We start from the raw sequence: 20,299 nt of genomic DNA, 5'->3' as shown, positions 1-20,299 counted from the left end.
CCGGCGTCGAGAGCGTCAAAGTGGCCCGAAGTCATTCATTTTCAGTGTAAACCAGCGGCGAGGAGCGGCGCGGCGCGACTTGGCCTTTGAGAGCGTCGAGCAGAGTTGAAATCAAGGCAACTTTATGGTAATGAGCTATGACGCGGTTGGGCAGCAATCAATCGGAACGTAGAAGTCCACCGCTTGAGAGGATTCCAGAGAACGCAGCTCCGATCACATTAGTTCCCAAGCAAAATAGAGGACAGGTTGATTATTGCTGTTTCGCGTTTGCAGTAATCTATGATGTGTCCCTGTTTGTGTACAGGGACATAAAAAAATAATTAAAAGTGATACGTGGACCAAGGTATCTGAGATCGTTCATTTTAAGTAAAGGATCTTAATATTTCGTCCACAACAACATTTAATTAGATCAACTTACAACGTTAACCTCCTTGTGGTTAGTCCGCATAAGATCAACAAGTCTGTTTGCTTAGCGGCCACTTTTAATACAAAATAAGCATTCGGTCTACGTGACTACGTCAGAGCATCTGAGCGCTCACGAATCTTTCTGCGCCGCCGGTGTGAACGCGCAGTTAGACGTTTAATATTGAATGTTATTGATTTAGATCATTGCCCTAATAATAACGTTGTTTCAGCAGAACTTGGCTCACATGAACAGTAGGCTAATCACTACAACGGTAACACTAGAAATGCATAACACATTACCTTCAGAAATGATTCAGACGATTCATTATTCAACGCATTATTACACAGAACATAATTTTAAATATAATTATATTCATAAATGACTGTTAAAACATCCCAAAACAGCACCCAAACCTTGCAAAGACCTACCTCATTAATTATTCAAATACAACAGCCAATGGCAAGTCTCCAGCAGCAGACCTTTCAATATGTTATTTTTGTGTTAGTAGTTTTATTAATTCAAATTACAATATGCAGTTTGTGTGTAAGTATATGTATATGTATATATAAATCATGCAATTCATTTAGTTAAGCATACAGTATTGTATTGTTTATACACAATTCCTTTGCGCAGCTGAGCTGCTCGTTGCATGTGATCTCAGAATAAATTTTTGGCGGTTTGGGAAATGTTAAGAAACAATAAACAGAGACGTTGAGATCAAACGGTGAAGTATTTTATTTGAATAATTGAACAAAACAAGACTATTGTGGCCTATTATAGTTATAGCCTAATATGGGTTTATGTTATGTTCTGTCTCAGATCATTAAAAAAAAGTGTGCCCCCCTATGAAAATTAAATGCCCCCCCATTTGGTTTGTTCTGGCGACGGCCCTGTCATGTAGGACTGATCGATTGCATGCCTCTGACACTGACTTCAAAGTGACACCCCACTGACTGTAAGGTTGGTGCTCTGATTGGAAAGGTACGTGAGGAGGTACGGGCCGACACACAGACAGACCTGACCTGGGTGAGTGGAGTGAGACAGCTCATGCAGACAGCACCCCATTATGAGAGCTGAGCTGTTCCGATCAACATGCGTATAACATTGATCTGAAGAAAAACACAGGCACTTCATTAGTAAATGCAGTATCTTATCTTCGTTTTATATTTTTGAAAAAAGCGTCTTATGCTCTGCATTTTTTTTAATTAAAATACAAAAACATAAATATTATTAGAATTTAAAATAAGTAAATATATGCAATAAAAATAGATAAATATTAAATAGAAGTAAATAGTATATAAGTATATTATATTTACTATAAGATAATTAATAAGGACTATAAATATGTTCAATGTCAATGAAAAATGCGCAAATGTGACATTTTCTGTCATGAAATTGTTCAATTATGAAGCACAATGCAAAAAATAATACTAAAATAAAACAATAATAAAAAAATAATATTCCTAAAATAATCTTGGAATGTACATATTCTCCTGTTAAATTTGGGGATGAAATATGTTTTTATTTTTTTTACCCAAACATAAACACAATAAAATATAATTTGTAGACCTCCTAAAATAACACAATGCAAGTTAATTTATATAGTGCATTTCATACCCAATGGTAATTCAAAGTGCTTAAGTAAAAAAGGATTGCAAAAAATCATAAAATAATCATAAAAGATGATTAAGAAATAAAAATAACAATAAAACAATTTAATTAAAAATATATTAATTTAAAACAAATGAGAAGAAAAAAGATGATGAAGTGCAGTAAATAATAAAAACAGTACAGAAATAAACCTGGGGATGGTTGCATAAAAGTTGTAGACTAGTCTCACAAGTTAGTCATCCAATTTTCTTTAAGACTGGCCATATTTTTTATTTTTTATTCAGTTACAGTAAATCATAAATTAGTCTAACCTGAACCCTAAAATAAGACAGATTAGCCCTTTGATAACTGCTAGTTGGTCAAAATCTTAAAACACATCCTTAAAATAGAGGCTAAGTTTATGCAAACGGACCCTTGAGCATTTCTTCAGGTGACAGAGGGGTGGAGCCAGTCTCTCCTCGGAGTCTTCATCCTCCTCCTCTTCCTCATCCACACTCTGCAGGAGTCTCTTACTGATGAGCTGTTCGTCTCTCCGTGCCAGATTTAATCTCCACATCTTTATTTTAATGTCTATCTGGTTGTCTCATCAAATATTTTAAAGTGTTTTATCAACCTGGCTCGCTGTGGATGTTTATTAATGTGAACCGTGATAAACATTTCAAAATTAAAGGTCTGCAAAATAGTACTCTATAAAATATATATATTATTATTATTATTATTATTAAATAAATGATTTAACAAATAATTTATACATTAAACAGGCCTTCATACACAAATCGCGCTCACCCTCACCTGTGTTATTGTGGCTTTTATTTTGTAATCTTCAAAACCCGCTGCGTCTCTCGCGTTTCGCTTCACAGTCCACACTTCTGTAAAGAAGACTCGAGTTAACGCCAGTAATTCATCTCCATGCTATTAGTAAATCAACTCAGAGTACAACTAGTTTCATATACGGTTTATAGGTAGGTGACTATGAAAAATGAGCTTTTACAGTTTAAATAAATTTAGACGTCGAAGGGTTTTATTTGTCCAGACCAACATAGCATGAAGGCCACGTTTATGTGCCATGCTTTAAATTTTTAAAAGTCTAATAGCGTAATCATGTCAGATGACTTGCTTATCTGAATATACTACATTATAGGATTTATAATGATTATGATATACACGCCTCGGGTTTCCAGTTATGTGTGTTTTAGCAAGGTGCCACGATGTGTACAGTTTTGCATTTTAAAGCTAACGTTAACTGTGTTTCCCTGAGAGCGGCTTTATTTTTTGTAGTCCGCATGCTCCACTCTTAACTAAAACAAAATATTTTCTTTATCCAGGTGACAGAATCGCCAGTTTTATATCCATCATGTCAAAGGCAACCAAACGTAAGCACGTAGTCAAAGAAGTTCTCGAGGACTGTGTGGCACCCACTGAAGACCAGCATATCATGAGGGTACATTCACCAGATTTTGGGACCTCTAAGGCTATGAGAACTCATTATTCACATTATACCAAGCTACTAATAATTATATGCCTCCTTCACATCACAGGTCTTAGGAAGTAATGGCAATAACTTGCATGAAGCGGTGACTGGCAGCGGCGAGCGCTTCCTCGTCAGTATGCCTCCTAAATACCGCAAGAACATCTGGATCAAACGAGGTGAGTTTGTTTAACCTTTCATATATATATAAATATATATATATATATATATATATATATATATATATATATATATATATATATATATATATATATAACATGTATAAAATACATTAAAGACACTTAAATGTTTTCATGGTCTTTTATGTTTGTTAGGAGACTTTGTCATTGTTGATCCCATTAAAGAAGGAGGGAAGGTGAAAGGAGAAATAAGTTTCATACTTTACAGGGACCATATTCAGTACCTGAGAAAAATTGGTGTCTGGTAAGGCCATTGTTTTTTTTTATATATTTTATTTAAATGGAATATTATGATACCCTCAAGTTGTTCCAAACCTGTATGAATTTCTTTCTTCTTTTGAACACAAAAGAAGATATTTTAAAACGTATTTGTTGCCAAACAGTTGATGGTCCCCATAGACTTCCATAGTATGGAAAATAAAAAATACTGTGGAAGTCAATGGGAACCAAAAATGTTTACATTCTTTAAAATTTTACACTATTAAAATATAATTTGGAGAGTGAGTAAATTACAACATTTTCATTTTTCGGATAAGAGGTCTCTTTGAACTTAGTCCTGATGTGATATGTATTACTCAACAGTAAAAGGTTTTCAATAACAAAAATGTTGTAGCCACGGCAGTTTCTAGAAAAGTGGGAAAACACAATGTTAAATGCAATAAAATGCAGCTGATAATATAAGCATGCATAGATGGAATAGCAGAAATTAAGTATTTTTGAAGGTCTTATTTACTAAAACCTGTTATCATGTGATCAGGAAAACAAAGCTGAAATGTGTTAACAGTAAAGCATATTTTTACACTTCACACAGGCCAGAAGGATTCCAGGAGGATGGCGCATCCAGTGAGAGGAACGGGGAAAAACCGAAAGAAAGAAGTGAAAGAAAAACGGAGGAGGAAGGAGAGGGTGACAGCGACTCTGAGGATGACGACAGTGATCTGTTTGTAAACACCAATCGTGCCACTGTTCTCTACAGCGAGAGTGAGGAAGAGACTGATGAAGATGAGGAGGGTGACAATGATGGGGATGAAAAGGAGGAAGATGATGATGAAGGAAGAGCATTAAAAACTGCATGACACTGGAAGATGCTCCCACCACAGCATGACCAAAAACAGTTTTCTATGACGCTTAAAAACCTGGACAAACTACACTGGTGCCTGAGACTGAGCTATCATTGCATTGATTTCTCTGTGATGGCTTTCAGAAGTTTCTGCCTAAGTTTAATTTGTTTCAAATCTCTTACTCATTTTGTTTCATTAAAAGAAACATTGTATATTATAATTCTTGTAAATAGGGTGTTGTAATAAACTTTGTTTTGTACACTTGACGTTTTTCCCACAAGTTTGCGCTAATTCGACACTCATTTACAGTAACACACTGAAGTCAGAAGTAAAATCATAGACAAAGTCAGCATGAAATGATTTTTATTATCTTTATCAGAGTTTCTGTGGGTCTTAAAAAGTCTTAATTCACCCTTCCGCAAATGAAGCCCTTAAAAAGTTCATAAACTGAAACAAAGTCTTAAAATCATATAGGGGCATTCACCTACAAAAAAATTATCTTTCTCAGTTGTCTTTATTTTATTTTTTTTAAACAATGCAAATATATCAAAACATTGTCTTTTTTTCTGACAAATCAAATGTCTTTTAAATGTGATTATGCCTCAAAAAAGACTTTAGATGAGATTTTGATTTTTAGACATTTATACGTACAATAAAAGTTATCATTATTATGCTCTAGTTTTTGGGAGCAGAGTTGAAAGTTGTATTTTTAAATGTTCATATGTCGCTAATACAACTCCCTAGACTTGGATTTTGAAAACATATTGACCTTTCAATTAATTCCTTAAATTTCTTTGCTTGGTCTTAAAATGAGGTCTTAAATTTACCATCATAAAACCTGCAGAAACCCTGTTTATAAAATTTTAGGCAGTTATTGCATCAACATACAAAAGTAAAAAATATTCCAAACTTAAATTTATACAATATACCTCGAAATGCATAACATCAGTTTGTGTTCAGGAAGAATGAGAGCTTGCTTAAAAAAAAAAAAAATGAGTCTGTGGTTCTCAGACAGGCCTAGGTTTGACTCTCAGCGTTGCATTTCTGCATTCAGTGCTGGGTGTCGACGTTTCAGTCCAAAGATGGAACATCTCAGCTGGGCTTCGCTTGTGCACCAGCAGGATGGTGTGATTCGCACAGGGTTCCTTGGGCTCATCTTTGGGGAAGTCAAAGGTGAGGAAGGCAGGGTGGTGGACAGGGTAAACTCCCAGTCTCTGAAGACACATACCCAGGTAGACGTCATCAATGGGGAACAGATGAACCCTCTGTGACACCTCTAAAAGCCTATGTGCCAGAGAACCAGAGTAAAGCATCCCTCCTCCACCAGGGTATGAAGGGTACAGCCCTTTATAGAAACTCTCTGGGATGTAGTACTTCGTTCCATTAGAGCGTATAGGTGCGGCATTGCTTATCACGTCCCCCACAACAAACGTCTCCATTTTATTTGCCTGCCTGGATCCATTTGAGAAGCTTTGGTTTGCTGCTTCAGCTAGAAGATAGTCCAGGACAGCAGGTGTCCTCACAAATACATCATCATCACCCTTAAAAATGAAATGGGCATGTGGGCAGCGTCTTGCAAACCAGTCCCAGAACAGCACATCCTTCAGGGTGAGGTTGAAGAAGGTGTCCATAAAGTCCCACTGGATGATATCACCATACTTTTCACTCTCCAAATGCAATTTCTCTTCAATTTGCAAGTCTTTGGACCTCCCCAGAAGGAAGACCCTGCGAACGAGCCTTTGCCGTCCACCTCTGGTTTTTAATCTTCCTGAACGCCCCCAAGTTTCTCGTATGGCTTCCCTGTTATCAAAGTTTGCAGTCTGAGTTTTGATGGCCATGAGCAATAACGGTGCCGTTTTCTTTGCTTGAGCATCACAAACATCTAAAGGATCTATGAGCAGCGGATAGTCTCGACAGTGCATAGTGGTCACAAAATTCTTCATCTGGATGGGTAGATTAGCATAATCATGCATTATATTGTTAATCTCATAATTTGGAGAACATTCAACCCCAGTCCTTCTGGATGTTTCTGTGTTGAAAGAACCACTGGATGTTTTTGCAGCCAGATGAGGCTTTAGGATAGGGTTATACTGGAGATCCGTCTTGAACTGGATGATGTTCCACAGAGCGCTACTATCTGGCTCGTTTCTCCAGAAGGGTTTGACAGGATGAGGAGCCAGATCTCTGGAGTGTTTGAGACCGCTGGCAGTGAAGTGTGTCGGCAGCACAGAATGAACAACATGTGCACCAGGTGCCCCATGTTTCATGACATAGGACAAAGAAATTGAGACATATATGTAGACTGGGAGCAGCAATATGCACGGCGAACAGAAGAACAAGATCTGCCGGCGGTATCGACACAGACAGGAAGCCATAAACTGAGGAAAGAAAGATTAAGAATGTTAAACAGATCAGTATTTTATGTAAATATGTTTTTTTCTTCTATATATGTCAACGCAGGCATTGCAGATTATTCAGACATCAGCAAAAATCTTTACAAATTCCCCATCGTAACCCTAGTCTCCACTAAAATGGAATAGTACGTTTTTGTAAGGGAATATTTTTGTAAGTCCATATTATATTATATATACATAAGCATCTTATTTACATAAGACTTGATATAAAATTATTTACCATAAAATAGAGTAACCTGCATACTACTTAAATACTTCTATAACTTTATTATTATTTTTATTTTAGTTTAAATTGAAAATAAATCAAACCAAAAACTTTTCATTCAAAACTTTAACGAACCAACTCGTAAACTGAGACTACAGTTTCTCACTTGTGCTACTCAGAAAGGTTGAGCTGATAAGTGTTTAGATGATTATTTTTTTTATCTTTATCATTATTTTATTGTTCCAACAACGAAATGAAAAGAAAACTGCTATTACTAAACTACTAAAATCGCTTTAAACTTACCACGTTTTCCTGGTGATGTAGTTTATGATGAATTTCGAGTCATTCACATAATTCTCAAAATGTATGCGCAAGCTAAAAGACAAACATGTTACATGGAATATGTGGAAACGTCTTATTTACAAAATAATAATAATAATAATAATAATAATAAACTGTTTTAAAGTAAACTCGCTTTCCCCTTGTCGCTCTTGCACTGTGGATAACGTCAAATAACATCGGTTGTGAAATTCAGGTGTGAGCGCTCGAGGCCCCGCCCACGATATACTCACCTGTGACGCAACACAGAGGAGATCGGGGCTAGTTGTCACACTTTTTTACTCTAGTGAATATTATATAGATAATATGTATAGATTATTTAAACTCAGTGAGTCATTTTACTGGTTAAATAAAGGTAAATTATTAAAACCGGTAAAATAAATATCAAACCTATCTTTTGACCTAAGAATATTTTTGAAGTACTAGGCCTATAACAACCTCCACTTGTGACACCGAGCCCTGTTGTCCCCTATTTATTATCAGTATACAAAAACACACAATCATTTTATTTTATTTTTTTGTAGTTTCATTCACTTAGACCTGTTTGACAAGTATGGTGAGTTGTCAGTGTACTACAAAGCCATTTGAAAGCCCCACAGATAACAAGTTACTCCCTTCAGCAAGTAAGGTCAGTTGATTTCTGCATTACAAAGCAATATCAGCATCACTGATGTTTATTAGAATCTAGAATAGATTATAATCAAGTATTTCATCATTGTGATGATGATATTAATGTGAGCTCACCAGACCTTCTGTTTAAATTGCTCTCATCTTCTCCCCATGCAGGCAGCTCGCCCACAAACGTATTGTCTTCAGGCTGCTTGTTGATGAATGTGTTCTATCACCACTAGAAGAACTAACCCTCGACAGAGTATTGGTCAGACGCGTCGAGCTGGTTCAGTAGGGGAACAGAACCTTATGTTTCTGTCTTGCTTCATTATATGGTTTTTAACAGTTAATCAAGTAATCTTACTACTGAAAGTACACTGAAAAAAAGAAGAAAAAAAAAATCTGAAATTGCTAGAAATTTTCAAAATTAGTTACAAAGAAACAGCAACATTGAATTAAATGTTAAATAGTGAAATAGAAATTATTGTTTTTCTTGTAAAATGTACTTCAATAATCTTTGTTTTACGACATAAAAAATAGTGCTATTATTAAGAAAAATACTATACCTACTATATTGGAAAAATATTTCATGCTTTATATGATGAAAAAAAATTACACTGCGTTTAAAAAATAATAATAAAACAAAAAACAAAAATCAAATTAAGAAATAATGGATGCAGATATGAACTTCTTTTCTTTCTTTCTTTTTCTTGGTCATAAGGTCATATTAGTTACCACTAGTTAACTGCATTAGTTAAGATTAACTAACAATGAAAAATCCTTCTAAAGCATTTATTAATACATTTATTCAAATTAAAGTTTATTTAAATTTATTTATTTAAAGTTTAGGTAATGAAAATGTAATATATTAATACTGTAACAAACATATTGCTCATTGAGTTATTTTTTGTTAATGCACTAATTTTTCCTTATGTGACCTTATTGTAAAGCGTTACCCATGCTTATTACCTATACATTTACGAAAGTGTACTTTTTGCATGTGTTCAGTGCATTCACCTGATGTCAAATTTTTTTCTAATTAGTTTCAATAAATGCTTTTTTTTCAGATTGAGAACTTTTCAAGCACTTTAATTTCTAAAAATCAAGGAAAAAGTGACTAATGATATTATCCAAACCTGTAATCACCATAGAGACAGAGGATGCATACTGTCTGATATTAAAATTAGTTGTTGATCAATATACGTTTTAAGTGTCCAGTTGTCAGATTTTTACCTCCAGTCCCAACTAAAACTGAAAACATGGCTGCATCCTTGATACATCTCTGTCAAAGTTCTGTCAAGGAAAGAATAAACTGCTGGTGCCCTGAAAACATATATCATGTCACCATCATGCCAAAAAACAGACATACATTCTGATGAATTCATTTTTTAAAATGGTAGGAATTAAGATTTATTTTTTCCATATGAACAAGTGGTTTTATTTCATTTGTATTTTTTTTTACAAGTATTATTTTTTTGAGAAAACTTGCAAAAATTTCTAGCATATTCCAAGTCAAGAATGAACATGAAAAAAGGGGATTTATTGCTGAATGTCAAATGAAAACTACACTTTCACCATGTGAATACGACTCAGTTGCTGCGGTTACCATGCACTCATCTATCTGAACCACTAGAACATGCAGAGGCAGGGACGCCTTCACAGGCAGAGAGGAAGAACAGAAGAAACAGAGAGAAAGACAGGAAGAAAATCAATCAGCAAGACGAGCGGCGCTTTAAATGACTGTGTGCACACAAAATGAATCTTGAGCATGTGTGTCTGTGTTTGTGTAAGTGTGTACATTGCATGTGGGTCAAGGTGTTATTGTGTGTGTGGAGAGTTTATCTTCTCAAATGTCGTTGTAGGTTGTTGGGCTCTGGAAGTAGGGGTTAACACTTTGTAATCCATCTAAAGTAGCACGTCTAGTAGCCGAACACACATTGCTTCAAGCAAGTCTCCAACTTGTATACATATGTGTCAAAAAGAGAAAGCACGGACTGGGAATGAACCCACTGAAAAGGGAAAAAAACAAAGGAAAAACTACAAAACATGGAGCATTTTGCACAAACATCTGGTCGTATCGTTCTTCATTGTCTTCCCAGAATGATGCAGACACGATGGGCAGTAATGGATCTGTTTTAATGGACAATGCAGTTTTCAATGAAAAGTCCTGAGACACAGTGCGGCTTAAAGCTGCTGGCATAGGAATGGAAAGGTGTGGGAGAGAGATGTAGGTCCGTGTAGGCTAGAATCAGGCTGGATTGGTTCCTCCGCAGGCCAATGACTACACTAGGAAGGAAGGTTACAGTGCAATGAGCTCGTGTCACCACAAGGGGTTCAGGTTTAACCATTTAGCGTGTACCTGACGACGTAATAGAGCTCCCTTTCGACAAAGCCAACATCCTAAAAAGAGTACAAGCATACGTATACACACAGAGGCGCACGTCGAAACTCACAACACGCACACACGCTCGAAACGCTAACCTGAAGACGAACACAACGCGAACGCATGAACGAAACACGTTCACGCACTAAACCACGTGCACAAAGACACGTACGTATACACTGAGGTTCAATGATACTCTCACGCACACGGACAGAAGTGTAAACACATTCATTGGATGCACAGACCACCGTTTTGAAAACCCTGAACCAGGGCCAATACTGCGACCCAGCGCCATGCCCTGTGAACTCCTGTGTACCTCTGTTTTCTATGGAAACAATATGCAACAACCAGTTGAGAGTAAAGAAAACTTATAACGTAGAAACTAAAATTGAATGCAAACTGCCCTCGGATGCTTGAACGAATCGGCATCCGATGCGATTTGACGTCGGTTACATGTGCGCGTGAATCCTAGACATGTAAACAAACACCTTACACAGAAGTGATTCGATATTGCATGATGTCTGAAAAATATCACAGTTAAAATGGGGAGATCCTGAAGAAATGAAACTAACGAACAAAGAAAAAAACAAGAAGACGTGTCTATAAAACCCAAGAGTCTGTTTTTAAGAAAGGCTACAAAAATTCAACTGAACCTCCCTCGTCGGCAAACAGCAAAAGGCACCACAATATTATTCTATTTCTAACTTGTGAAAAAATTGGCACATAATTCTTCGTAACGCTGTAAATCAAAATAAGGAATTACATATAAATAGTTTTCCCCCTATAAAAAAAGTCTTTGCTGCTAGCTAGTAGACAATTTTTGCTGAAATGAAAATAAATATTTCATTTGTTTAGAATATCTGTCTGTTATATAAAATAAAAAATATTTCTCATAGGTGCAGGTCTATAGCATATCATTTGTTTTTCGCGCCTATGCAAGTTTGTTCATCCTTGCTCTCATCTTTCTTTTTTAAAGGGGTGCATTGTCCGGTCTGGACCACGACTGCGACAGTTTGTTGGCCTGCACATTGCCACGGGAGGCCGAGCGTCCCGTGTTGTTGAAAGTCCGTGTGTCATTGGGTTGGTAGATTGTGGCCGGTTCAATGGCATTCATGTTATGCATACTGAGAAACGGCGTGCTCTCGCCGTGGCCGAGGTCGCCAACCTCATCGTCCTCCCACTCGCTGTCCGACAGGCAGCTTTGAGAGCTATAGTCCCTGGGGCCTGGTGTACGCTGAGAAACGTGGCCATTGACCCGTGACCTCCTTCGCCAACGCCGGCCGTTGCTGCTTTTCTTCGGCTGCTCTCGAGAGGACATGTACTCCTGCGTGGTCTCATAATCCTCATCATCCACAAAGCGGTACGGACTGGAAGGGAGGGAGCCCGTGCTCTCCGCCGCGTAATACGGCCTACGGGATCGGCGGTAGTGGTGGAGGAGGGGCTGGTCATCGTCGGGCGAGTAGGCTGCCATGACGATGGCCGAGGCGGCGGGTGGCAGGGAGAGGGCGTGGCTGGCGTTTGGCGTGGTGATCTGAAAGGTAGGCACCTGCGGGGGCAGTGAGGAGTGAAACTCCACAGGAGATAGACGCGCCGGCGTGGTCAGAGCAGACACATACCTGCGAAGATGCAGAAAAAACATGGGGTGAGAGGTGGGACATTTTAATCAAAACATCAAAATTATTCCATACAAACCAGTTATATTGTTACATTTTATTACAATTTAAAATAACAGTTTTTTTTATTTATTTTAATATACTTAAAAATCTATTTTATTCCTGTGTTGAATATTCAGCATCATTCCTCCAGTCTTCAGTGTCACATGATCCTTCAGAAATCATTCTAATATGCTGATTTACTGCTCAAGAAAAATGTCTGATTATTAATGCTTAATATTTTTTGTGCAAAAACATTTTTTTCCGGATATTTTAATCAATAAAAAAAAACAAAAAAAACAAACCAAAATGCTTTTTTTAATTTGAAATAGAAATCTTTTGTATTTCTTATTATCAATGTTGAAAAAAATCTTAGTGCTTTTCAGAATTCTTTGATGATTATAATGTTCAAAATATATATATATATTTTTTTAATTTATTGAAATCTTACAAATGTATTTACTGTCATTTTTGATCAATTAAATGCATCCTTGCTGAATAAAAGTATTACTTTCTTTAAAAATAAAAATAAATCTTACCGACCCCAAACTTTTGATTGGTAGCGTATGTCTACTGCATGTTATAATTTATATGAATATATTTATATACAATATTTATTGGCAAATAGGGCTTTTGAATCAATTATTTATTATGAATTAACCAATTAGAATGACATTAAATCTAAAGACATAAATTACACAAAATACATAAAAAAGAAATCCTAGAAAACCGTAATAAATTAAAAGCATTCAAGTAAACATTTTGCCACAAAAATTTTATTACAATCTCCACCAAATATCATGGTAAAATAAAGATTAAAAACTTATTTAACCAACAAGACAGTAAGCATGCTTTCATTTGACAACAAATATACACAGTTTCTTTTTTTCTGTGAAGGTCTTCTTATGCTGTTGGGTTGTTTCCTTTTTCACTCACCTGTCACTGTGAGGCGAGTCCCGCAGGGAATCGTAAGAGTCTCCATACTGTAGGGGGCACTGTGTAGCGTCAGGATAACCACAGTATGCTGCACGGCGGGCACGAGCCTCCATACACGCCGGGCTGCTGCATTTACTGGTGCCAACGGAGGAAGAGAGCGCCCCTGACTGACAGTCAGAGTGCATGCTGTCCGTCTGCTCCATACTCCATGTGCGCTCCTCTGGCCTGACAGGCAGGAACAACACGAAGTGAAGAATACTAACGTGAGAAATGTGAGAAGCATTCTACATATATAGAGACTGGCCTGAAATAATTTATACCTTTATTCAGCAGGGATTTAATAAAGTAATTATACGGAAAAACGTATAATGTTAGATTTGTATTTCAAATATTTTTGTAAAAAATGTATTGATCAAAGTACACATATATATAAGCAACATTGGCTAGTTGGGTTAGTAAATGAACAGACAGATGGACCGATGATATATGTAAAGGATCTATATATGGATGTATTGACAGATGAATCAGTCAGGGTCAGAAGAGTCAGTACCGGTGACTGGAAGCATGAGAAGCTGTGGAGGTATGGTGGGATTGTGACGACATTCGGCTGCCCGAGAAATTGCCTGATGTCTCTGTTCCGTGTCGTACTACTCGCTCCGTTGCTGGGACATTCTTAGATATATACTGCAATAAAAATAGAGTAGCATGAGATTATGCCGATTTCACACTTGTGTCCTAACCTGAATACATTTGAAGAATTCTTAGTCATCAATGTACCACAGGAAACAGTTTATCATAAATATATAATCAACAACTTAGCAATTTACTTCTGAACTGCAGTAACATTCAGAAGAAACATAATGTGAATCTTTTCCAGAAATACTGGACTTTAAGAGCTTTTAGATCATGTCCACACATACACTCTTAAAAATAAAGGTGCTTCACGGTGCATTTGAAGAACCTTTTTGTTTAAATGGTAGTTAAGATAGTTTTCACGTGACGTCAGGAAAGCCCATCTGGATAACAAAATGAAGCTTTGCTCCACTGACCGCCAGTTGTTTTTACACAGTTTGCATGAAGTAGTAATGTAGTAAAATGCAGATATTAAAAGGTGAAATTCAGTAAACACATTATTGATTATGTATATTTTGTACAAGCAAGCATATGAACCCAGAATATAAACACAATGTGCAAAGTTTAGGTCCTAAAAAGGTAAAAAAAAACTTTAACTGAATGGTTCTTTGTGATACCACAAATGGTTCTTCTATGGCATTGCTGTCAAGAACCTTTTGAAGCACCTTTATTTTTAAGAGTGTTAAGAGTCTATATTATAGATCAGTGGAGTGCACATGGGTATTTTTATAAACAGTTTTTCCTTCTTCCGTTTTGAAATAAAAAACTCCATCCATCCGTGAAAATGCAAATGCATGCTATGATGCACTGTCAAGAGCATGCCAGACCAACAGGTGGTGATATAATCTCAGCCGTAAAGCCATGTTGAACAATCAGAAGCCTGAAAAAGTTTCAGGTAATGGGAGATAACAGCGCTGGCTCCTATGTCACACAGGCCAAAAACACCGGTTTCGCTGTCTACACAATTGGCCTCATTTATCAATTGAACATAGAAACAACACAGATTCGTGCTCACAAGTCAACTTACGATAGAGTTTACGTGTGATTCACGAAACATTCGTATGCCACCAATCTCAATGTGTGAATGATCGCACGTTGATAAATGTGGCGGCAGAAAACAATCGTCTTTTGAATATCACACCCCTAAAACACCCATAGAAGCCTCGTCCCTAGAGTTTACAACATGGAGAAACGAAACCTGACCACAAAGAGGAAGTTATCTCATGAAAGAGAAATTGATCTTACTCCAAAAACAGCCGTTAACCTTGTAAAATACTTGTAAATATAAACAGCTTATTTAGTTCCCTTCACCCTATTCTAGAAGAATGAAAAATACGTAGTTATAGAATTATATATTAAACTATAAAATAAAACCCAAATTAGGCTATAGTGGCATTAATTATAACAGCATACAAATGTCAAGCAAAACTGAAATGGCATGGGCTCACGAGCCTGTCTCATACCACAAGAATCCAAATGTTTCCATTTCTGCCATATTTGTAACATTTGTTAAGTGTCACAAAAACGTAGCCTATACCTACTTGTTGCCTTGTTTTTTTCCTTTTGTTAATTTTTTCATTATATTATATCCTTTTATATATTTTGTGTTATCCTATTTATTTTAATTTTATTTACTTAATTTCTGTTTTTCTCTTTTCACAGAAAAAAAAGTTGTTGAATCCTCATGGTCTGTGGTTTTCGCTGCTGTTTCGCTGCTGCCATATTAAGGACATATAAAACAAAAACATGACATCCAAGACATTCTAATCTTACTGGTTAACAATCAACTAAGGAGTTTCGTTTGGCAGTCAGGAAAATAAAAACCAACAAAATGCTGACGTCTTACAATTCTTCACCATATTTACTATGCTGCATGAAAGTTAAGGTAATTCAAAAACTTGCGTACATGATCTGAGACCACACGTGAGATTTGATCGTAGCCATCGTTCACGTCCACATTGATAATTTGATAAAGTTTTGCGTTGAAACAACCATATGGCCAATTTTCGATCATACGTTTGTTTTTGTAAATGACACTGCAAAAACACAGCAACTGGAGTTTTTGAAAATCTTCACCCTGGCAGGCGTTTTCAAAAATGTTCGGTTTCAGTGACCTGGCACTGCATTTGCGTGTGGACGACAATCAAACTGTGCAGAAAAAGTTTTTAAAATAACCACGTTTGTGTGGACAGGGCCTAAATCTACTCAAACTAAAATCTATGGTCTATACCAGGGGTGTCAAACTCAATTACTGGAGGGCCAGAGCCCTGCAGAGTTAAGATTCAACCCTAATTAAACACTTCCCTTTAGGCTTATTTGAAAACTACATGGTATGGGTGCTGGAGCAGAGTTGGAAAAAAAAACCTCTGCAGGGTTCTGGCCCTAGGAACTGAGTTTGAAACCCCTGGTCTACACCAAAGCAACATTAAATGCTAATTAAGGCAATCTGCCTATGAACAATTAGTTACCTTGTACTTTATCACACCTTCAAGCAAAAGATATATTAGCATACAGGAAATGAGAGGCATGTAAACTCACATCCACCATGGGGATTTCCTCAGGGCTAGGGCCGGGGCCGGGATGGTTGGGTCCGTTGGCCAGCATGCGGTTCGGATGCTCAGCACACATGTTCTGGTGCAGGTGGTTATGCATCTTCTTCCTTTGTTTCCTGAAGAAAGATCTGATCTGATTTATACCATGACAGCAAATACTCCAAGAAATGACCAAGTATCTACAGATCCTGCTGATTAATAGTGAAACCTACATATAAAATAAACTATATAGGGTATAGATTCTTTGATAAACGGAAAAGTTCAAAAGTACAGCTTTTACAGTGGGTATAGAAAATAATCAGCTCTCTTTAAAATAATTACATTTTTGTTGCTTCGGACATGAAGTTGGCCAGTTTTTGTTTTATACAGCTGTATTTAATCAATGCAACTTATAACATCCCAGTGAAAGATAAGACACCAACATTTCTGAAAATAAATAAATAAACAAACAGCAATCACAGAGTTGTAAAAAGGATCACCCCCTTGTGTCAGTAACAGCCTTTAGTCTGTTGGGATTTGTCTCTAACTTTGCACATCTAGACGTTGCAATATTTGCCCACTCTTCTTTGCATAACTGCTCAAGTTCAGTTAAATTTGATGGCGAGTGTGTGTGGACTGCAGTCTTCAAGTCATTCCAAAGATTTTCAAAGGGGTTTAAGTCTGGGCTCAGACTAGGCCATGCAAGGACATTCACTTTTTTCTCTTTCAACCCCTGTGTGGTCAGTTCTGCTGTGTGCTTTGAGTCATTGTCATGTTGGAAGCTAAACCTTCTTCCCATTGACAACTTTATGGCAGAGGGCAGCATATTTTCCTCAATAATTTGACAGTATTTTGTCCCATCCATTTTTCCCTCTATCCTGAGGTGCTCCAGTCCCTGCTGTAGAGAAACACCCCCATAACAAGATATTACCACCTCCATAGTTTCAGCTTCAGATGTAACGTCCATGGACCGCTGGCTAAACGTCTGATGCTCCAGGAAAGCTCTTTTCATGCTGAGCTGATCACAATGATCAAAGCTAATCACAGTTGAAAGTCAAACGGCTTTGTGTGCCATTGAGAAGGTGATTAGCTACACCTGATTCTTTTCTATACCAACTGTATTTGAAATAATAAATAAAATAATAAAAAAATAATAATTATACTGAACTCAAACTTTATAATCAGAAGAGTTATATAATGATATAGTGATATAAATTTCCTCACAAACAAACTTTGCTTATACCAGCCAAAGGGTGCAAGTGTTTTTTGTTGTTGTTTTTTGAATGCTTTTTAATTTAATGTGTGAATGTGCACAGTTATTTCTGGCGATCAATAGAGTTCCTGGGGCTTACTTGGTTTTGCAGTATGCCACTACACACACGATGCCAACCACCAGCAGTGCCACGCAGATGCCCGTTATCGTCAGCACACGTTTTTGGTATAGCTCCTCAGCCTCTGAATGAACGACAGCCATGGACAAGCACACACATATACACAGACGCACACACAGAGACAAACACACATGTACACGACAACCATTGAACACAAAGACACACATACATACAAAACACACAACCACTGCATCAGTGGCAGCCTTTGAACCATGTCAAATTAACTCATTCAGCCTAAAACACTTTCTAACTTCAGTCTACATTTCATGTCAGTAACAGTCATATTTATCACTTTTAATCTGATTTAGTACACCCAAAATGAATATTCTGTCATTATTTACTAACCCACATGTTGCTGCAAACCTGAATGCTTTTTATTTCTTTAGTGGAATGAAAAAGGAGATGTTTTTTGAAGTCCAAGCTATAAGTTCAATATAATGAAAATGAACTGAGCCTGGGGCTGTCAAGCAAGATTTTCAGTGAATAATGATATCTGAAGTTATTGTTTGACTTCAGGTCACTTGGAAAATAGTACTCAAGACATATGAACAACTTTTATGATGCTTTCGTGGTGCTTTTTAAAAAAACACTTGACAGCCCCAGTCTCCATTCACTTCCACTGAATGGAAGAAAGCAGCTTGGAGCCATATATGCAAATGTAACATATGTAAATATATTAAACTTACATATATGAAATATATTGTAATATGATAAGTAAATATAAAAGATAGGCATGCATTTAATTAAAACAAACAAACAAACAAACAGGATGTTTTTTTGCATACATGTTGTTTTAATAAATTTGCATTAATAAATAAAATGTACTGTTGACATATGGTTACTACATATAATATAATACCATCACATAGTATTATCATGAATACAAATTCCACCAAGGGGATATTATATATGCAATAAATTTATATCTCCATCTACCCAAAGAGTGTAAAAGAAATTCAAACATGTTTAGAATGACTTAAGGGTAATTAAATGATGACAGGATTGTCATTTTTTGGGGTGAATTCTCTCTTTAAATCTAAAAACGTTTATTTTTAATGGGCACTGGGGTGCATAAGAGGTCATTCTAAAAACACATTTCAGCTTGCTGGTATCGGGTGCTCGGCAGCATGGGAAGGGGACAGCTGTGGTGCTCTCTTTGTTTGCCAGAGTTTCACATAAAGCGCATTATGCTGAAATAGTGGGAGAACTTTTGGCTACATTCAGGACCGAAACCATCCTGTGCAACACTGGAAACTCAAATTCTTTGGCTAGAAGTGTTTATAAAATGAAACCTCTGCCCCTCTGAAAGCCCATTACATGCATTATTCTATATATAAAATCCTATGACGTCTGAGCAGTCTGAGCTTATAAGTCTTGCGTAAAGCATGCTGTTAAAATAGAGTTAAAAGACAAACTGCATTATAAGTGCTCTTTGGAGAGGGTTGTTCATAAAACCCGATTAAACTTCACAAACAGTTTTGAGATATGCATTATTGCAACTAAATGTGTTTTAAAATCAACATGAAATCAAAGCTAACCCATTAACTTTCTTAATGCACATTCTTGGTCTTGTTGCGAATGATTCATCAGTGTGCATTATTGTGAAGTAATATATATATATATATATATATATATATATATATATATATATATATATATATATATATATAATGTTTTTAATTACACACACACACACACACACATACTGTATTTAAATAAATATATTTATTTTTAATTATTTCATTAATAATCTTTTCAAGTTCACATTTAATTTCTGGTTTCACTCTGAAATATCTGAGTACAAATTAAAAAGGTTTAACGCCATTTCACGTTGACTTTAAAACTGATTGGAGGGTTTGGCAAACAGCAAACCAAGGCTTTGATGAGCAGGTTTTATGAAGACCTTATATACAGATGCCTTGAACACATATTTTTATATCTGGGTCTGATTTTTAAAACGAGAATATTCGAAACATCCTCTGGGGTGCTGAACGTGGGCAGCAACAGAGGAAGCATACAGAAAATGAAAGTAGGGAACGAAAAAACGGACGTGAGGAAGGAGAGAAGAGAATTGAGGGCCAAACAGTAGGGGGATGAGTGTATAATAAAAGAGAAACGCAGGGGGGAGGGAGGGGGGCGGTTGAGTCAGACACTGATATTGCATTGCATGCTTGTTACAGGAAACAGAGATCAGAGTACACAAAGAAAGAGAGAAAACAGAGAGCGAGATGTACCCAGACCAACAGCTAATGTACTCTAGTGCTGCAGACAAGAAGAGAGGAGAAGAGATGGGCAACACTCATTTTACCCCTCACTCGGCTCCCTGACACATGTTGTATGGAAATGAAAAAAAAGTGGTTCTTAGTCAGTCTACTTGTGTTGTTTTCCAGGAAAAAATTGCCTTAAAACAATATAAATGTACTTTTTACACAGCTTTGCATCACAGGAATAAATAAAATG

At 36.6% G+C, this 20,299-nt stretch overlaps 3 protein-coding genes and 1 long non-coding RNA gene across 9 annotated transcripts in view; 2 read left to right on the top strand and 2 right to left on the bottom strand.

Annotated features, from left to right (window-relative positions):
* Positions 1–2,801: 2,801 nt before the first annotated feature.
* Positions 2,802–5,012, top strand: LOC128027111 (probable RNA-binding protein EIF1AD). Its single transcript, XM_052614415.1, has 5 exons — positions 2,802–2,979; positions 3,343–3,458; positions 3,556–3,664; positions 3,821–3,929; positions 4,497–5,012. Exons 2-5 carry the CDS (start codon positions 3,372–3,374, stop codon positions 4,759–4,761), a joined length of 570 nt encoding a protein of 189 aa, XP_052470375.1. The 5' UTR covers positions 2,802–2,979; positions 3,343–3,371; the 3' UTR covers positions 4,762–5,012.
* Positions 5,013–5,704: 692 nt separating this feature from the next.
* Positions 5,705–7,850, bottom strand: LOC128027136 (N-acetyllactosaminide beta-1,3-N-acetylglucosaminyltransferase 2-like). The gene is made up of 2 exons (XM_052614439.1): positions 7,669–7,850; positions 5,705–7,124 (listed from the first exon to the last, which is right to left on the bottom strand). Exon 2 carries the CDS (start codon positions 7,119–7,121, stop codon positions 5,754–5,756), a length of 1,368 nt encoding a protein of 455 aa, XP_052470399.1. The 5' UTR covers positions 7,122–7,124; positions 7,669–7,850; the 3' UTR covers positions 5,705–5,753.
* Positions 7,851–9,716: 1,866 nt separating this feature from the next.
* Positions 9,717–20,299, bottom strand: part of LOC128027667 (pro-neuregulin-2, membrane-bound isoform-like) — a 62,481-nt gene continuing 51,898 nt past the window's right edge. For 3 of the 6 annotated variants that reach the window (XM_052615465.1, XM_052615466.1, XM_052615469.1), the window contains 5 exons: positions 17,801–17,903; positions 16,456–16,597; positions 13,835–13,968; positions 13,285–13,509; positions 9,717–12,312 (listed from right to left, as the gene is read on the bottom strand). In XM_052615465.1, coding sequence (XP_052471425.1) covers positions 11,667–12,312; positions 13,285–13,509; positions 13,835–13,968; positions 16,456–16,597; positions 17,801–17,903 — 1,250 coding nt within the window. In that variant the 3' untranslated portion in view covers positions 9,717–11,666. The remainder of the gene's footprint in view (positions 12,313–13,284; positions 13,510–13,834; positions 13,969–16,455; positions 16,598–17,800; positions 17,904–20,299) is intronic. The other 3 variants (XM_052615464.1, XM_052615468.1, XM_052615470.1) reach the window with 1 other exon arrangement.
* Positions 13,297–14,145, top strand: LOC128027668 (uncharacterized). Its single transcript, XR_008186784.1, has 2 exons — positions 13,297–13,556; positions 13,804–14,145. It is a non-coding gene; the product is annotated as an uncharacterized LOC128027668 (long non-coding RNA).

Source organism: Carassius gibelio, chromosome A14 (assembly GCF_023724105.1).
Source record: "Carassius gibelio isolate Cgi1373 ecotype wild population from Czech Republic chromosome A14, carGib1.2-hapl.c, whole genome shotgun sequence".
Taxonomy (NCBI): Eukaryota; Metazoa; Chordata; class Actinopteri; order Cypriniformes; family Cyprinidae; genus Carassius; species Carassius gibelio.
This window is presented reverse-complemented; position numbering and strand designations above follow the sequence as displayed.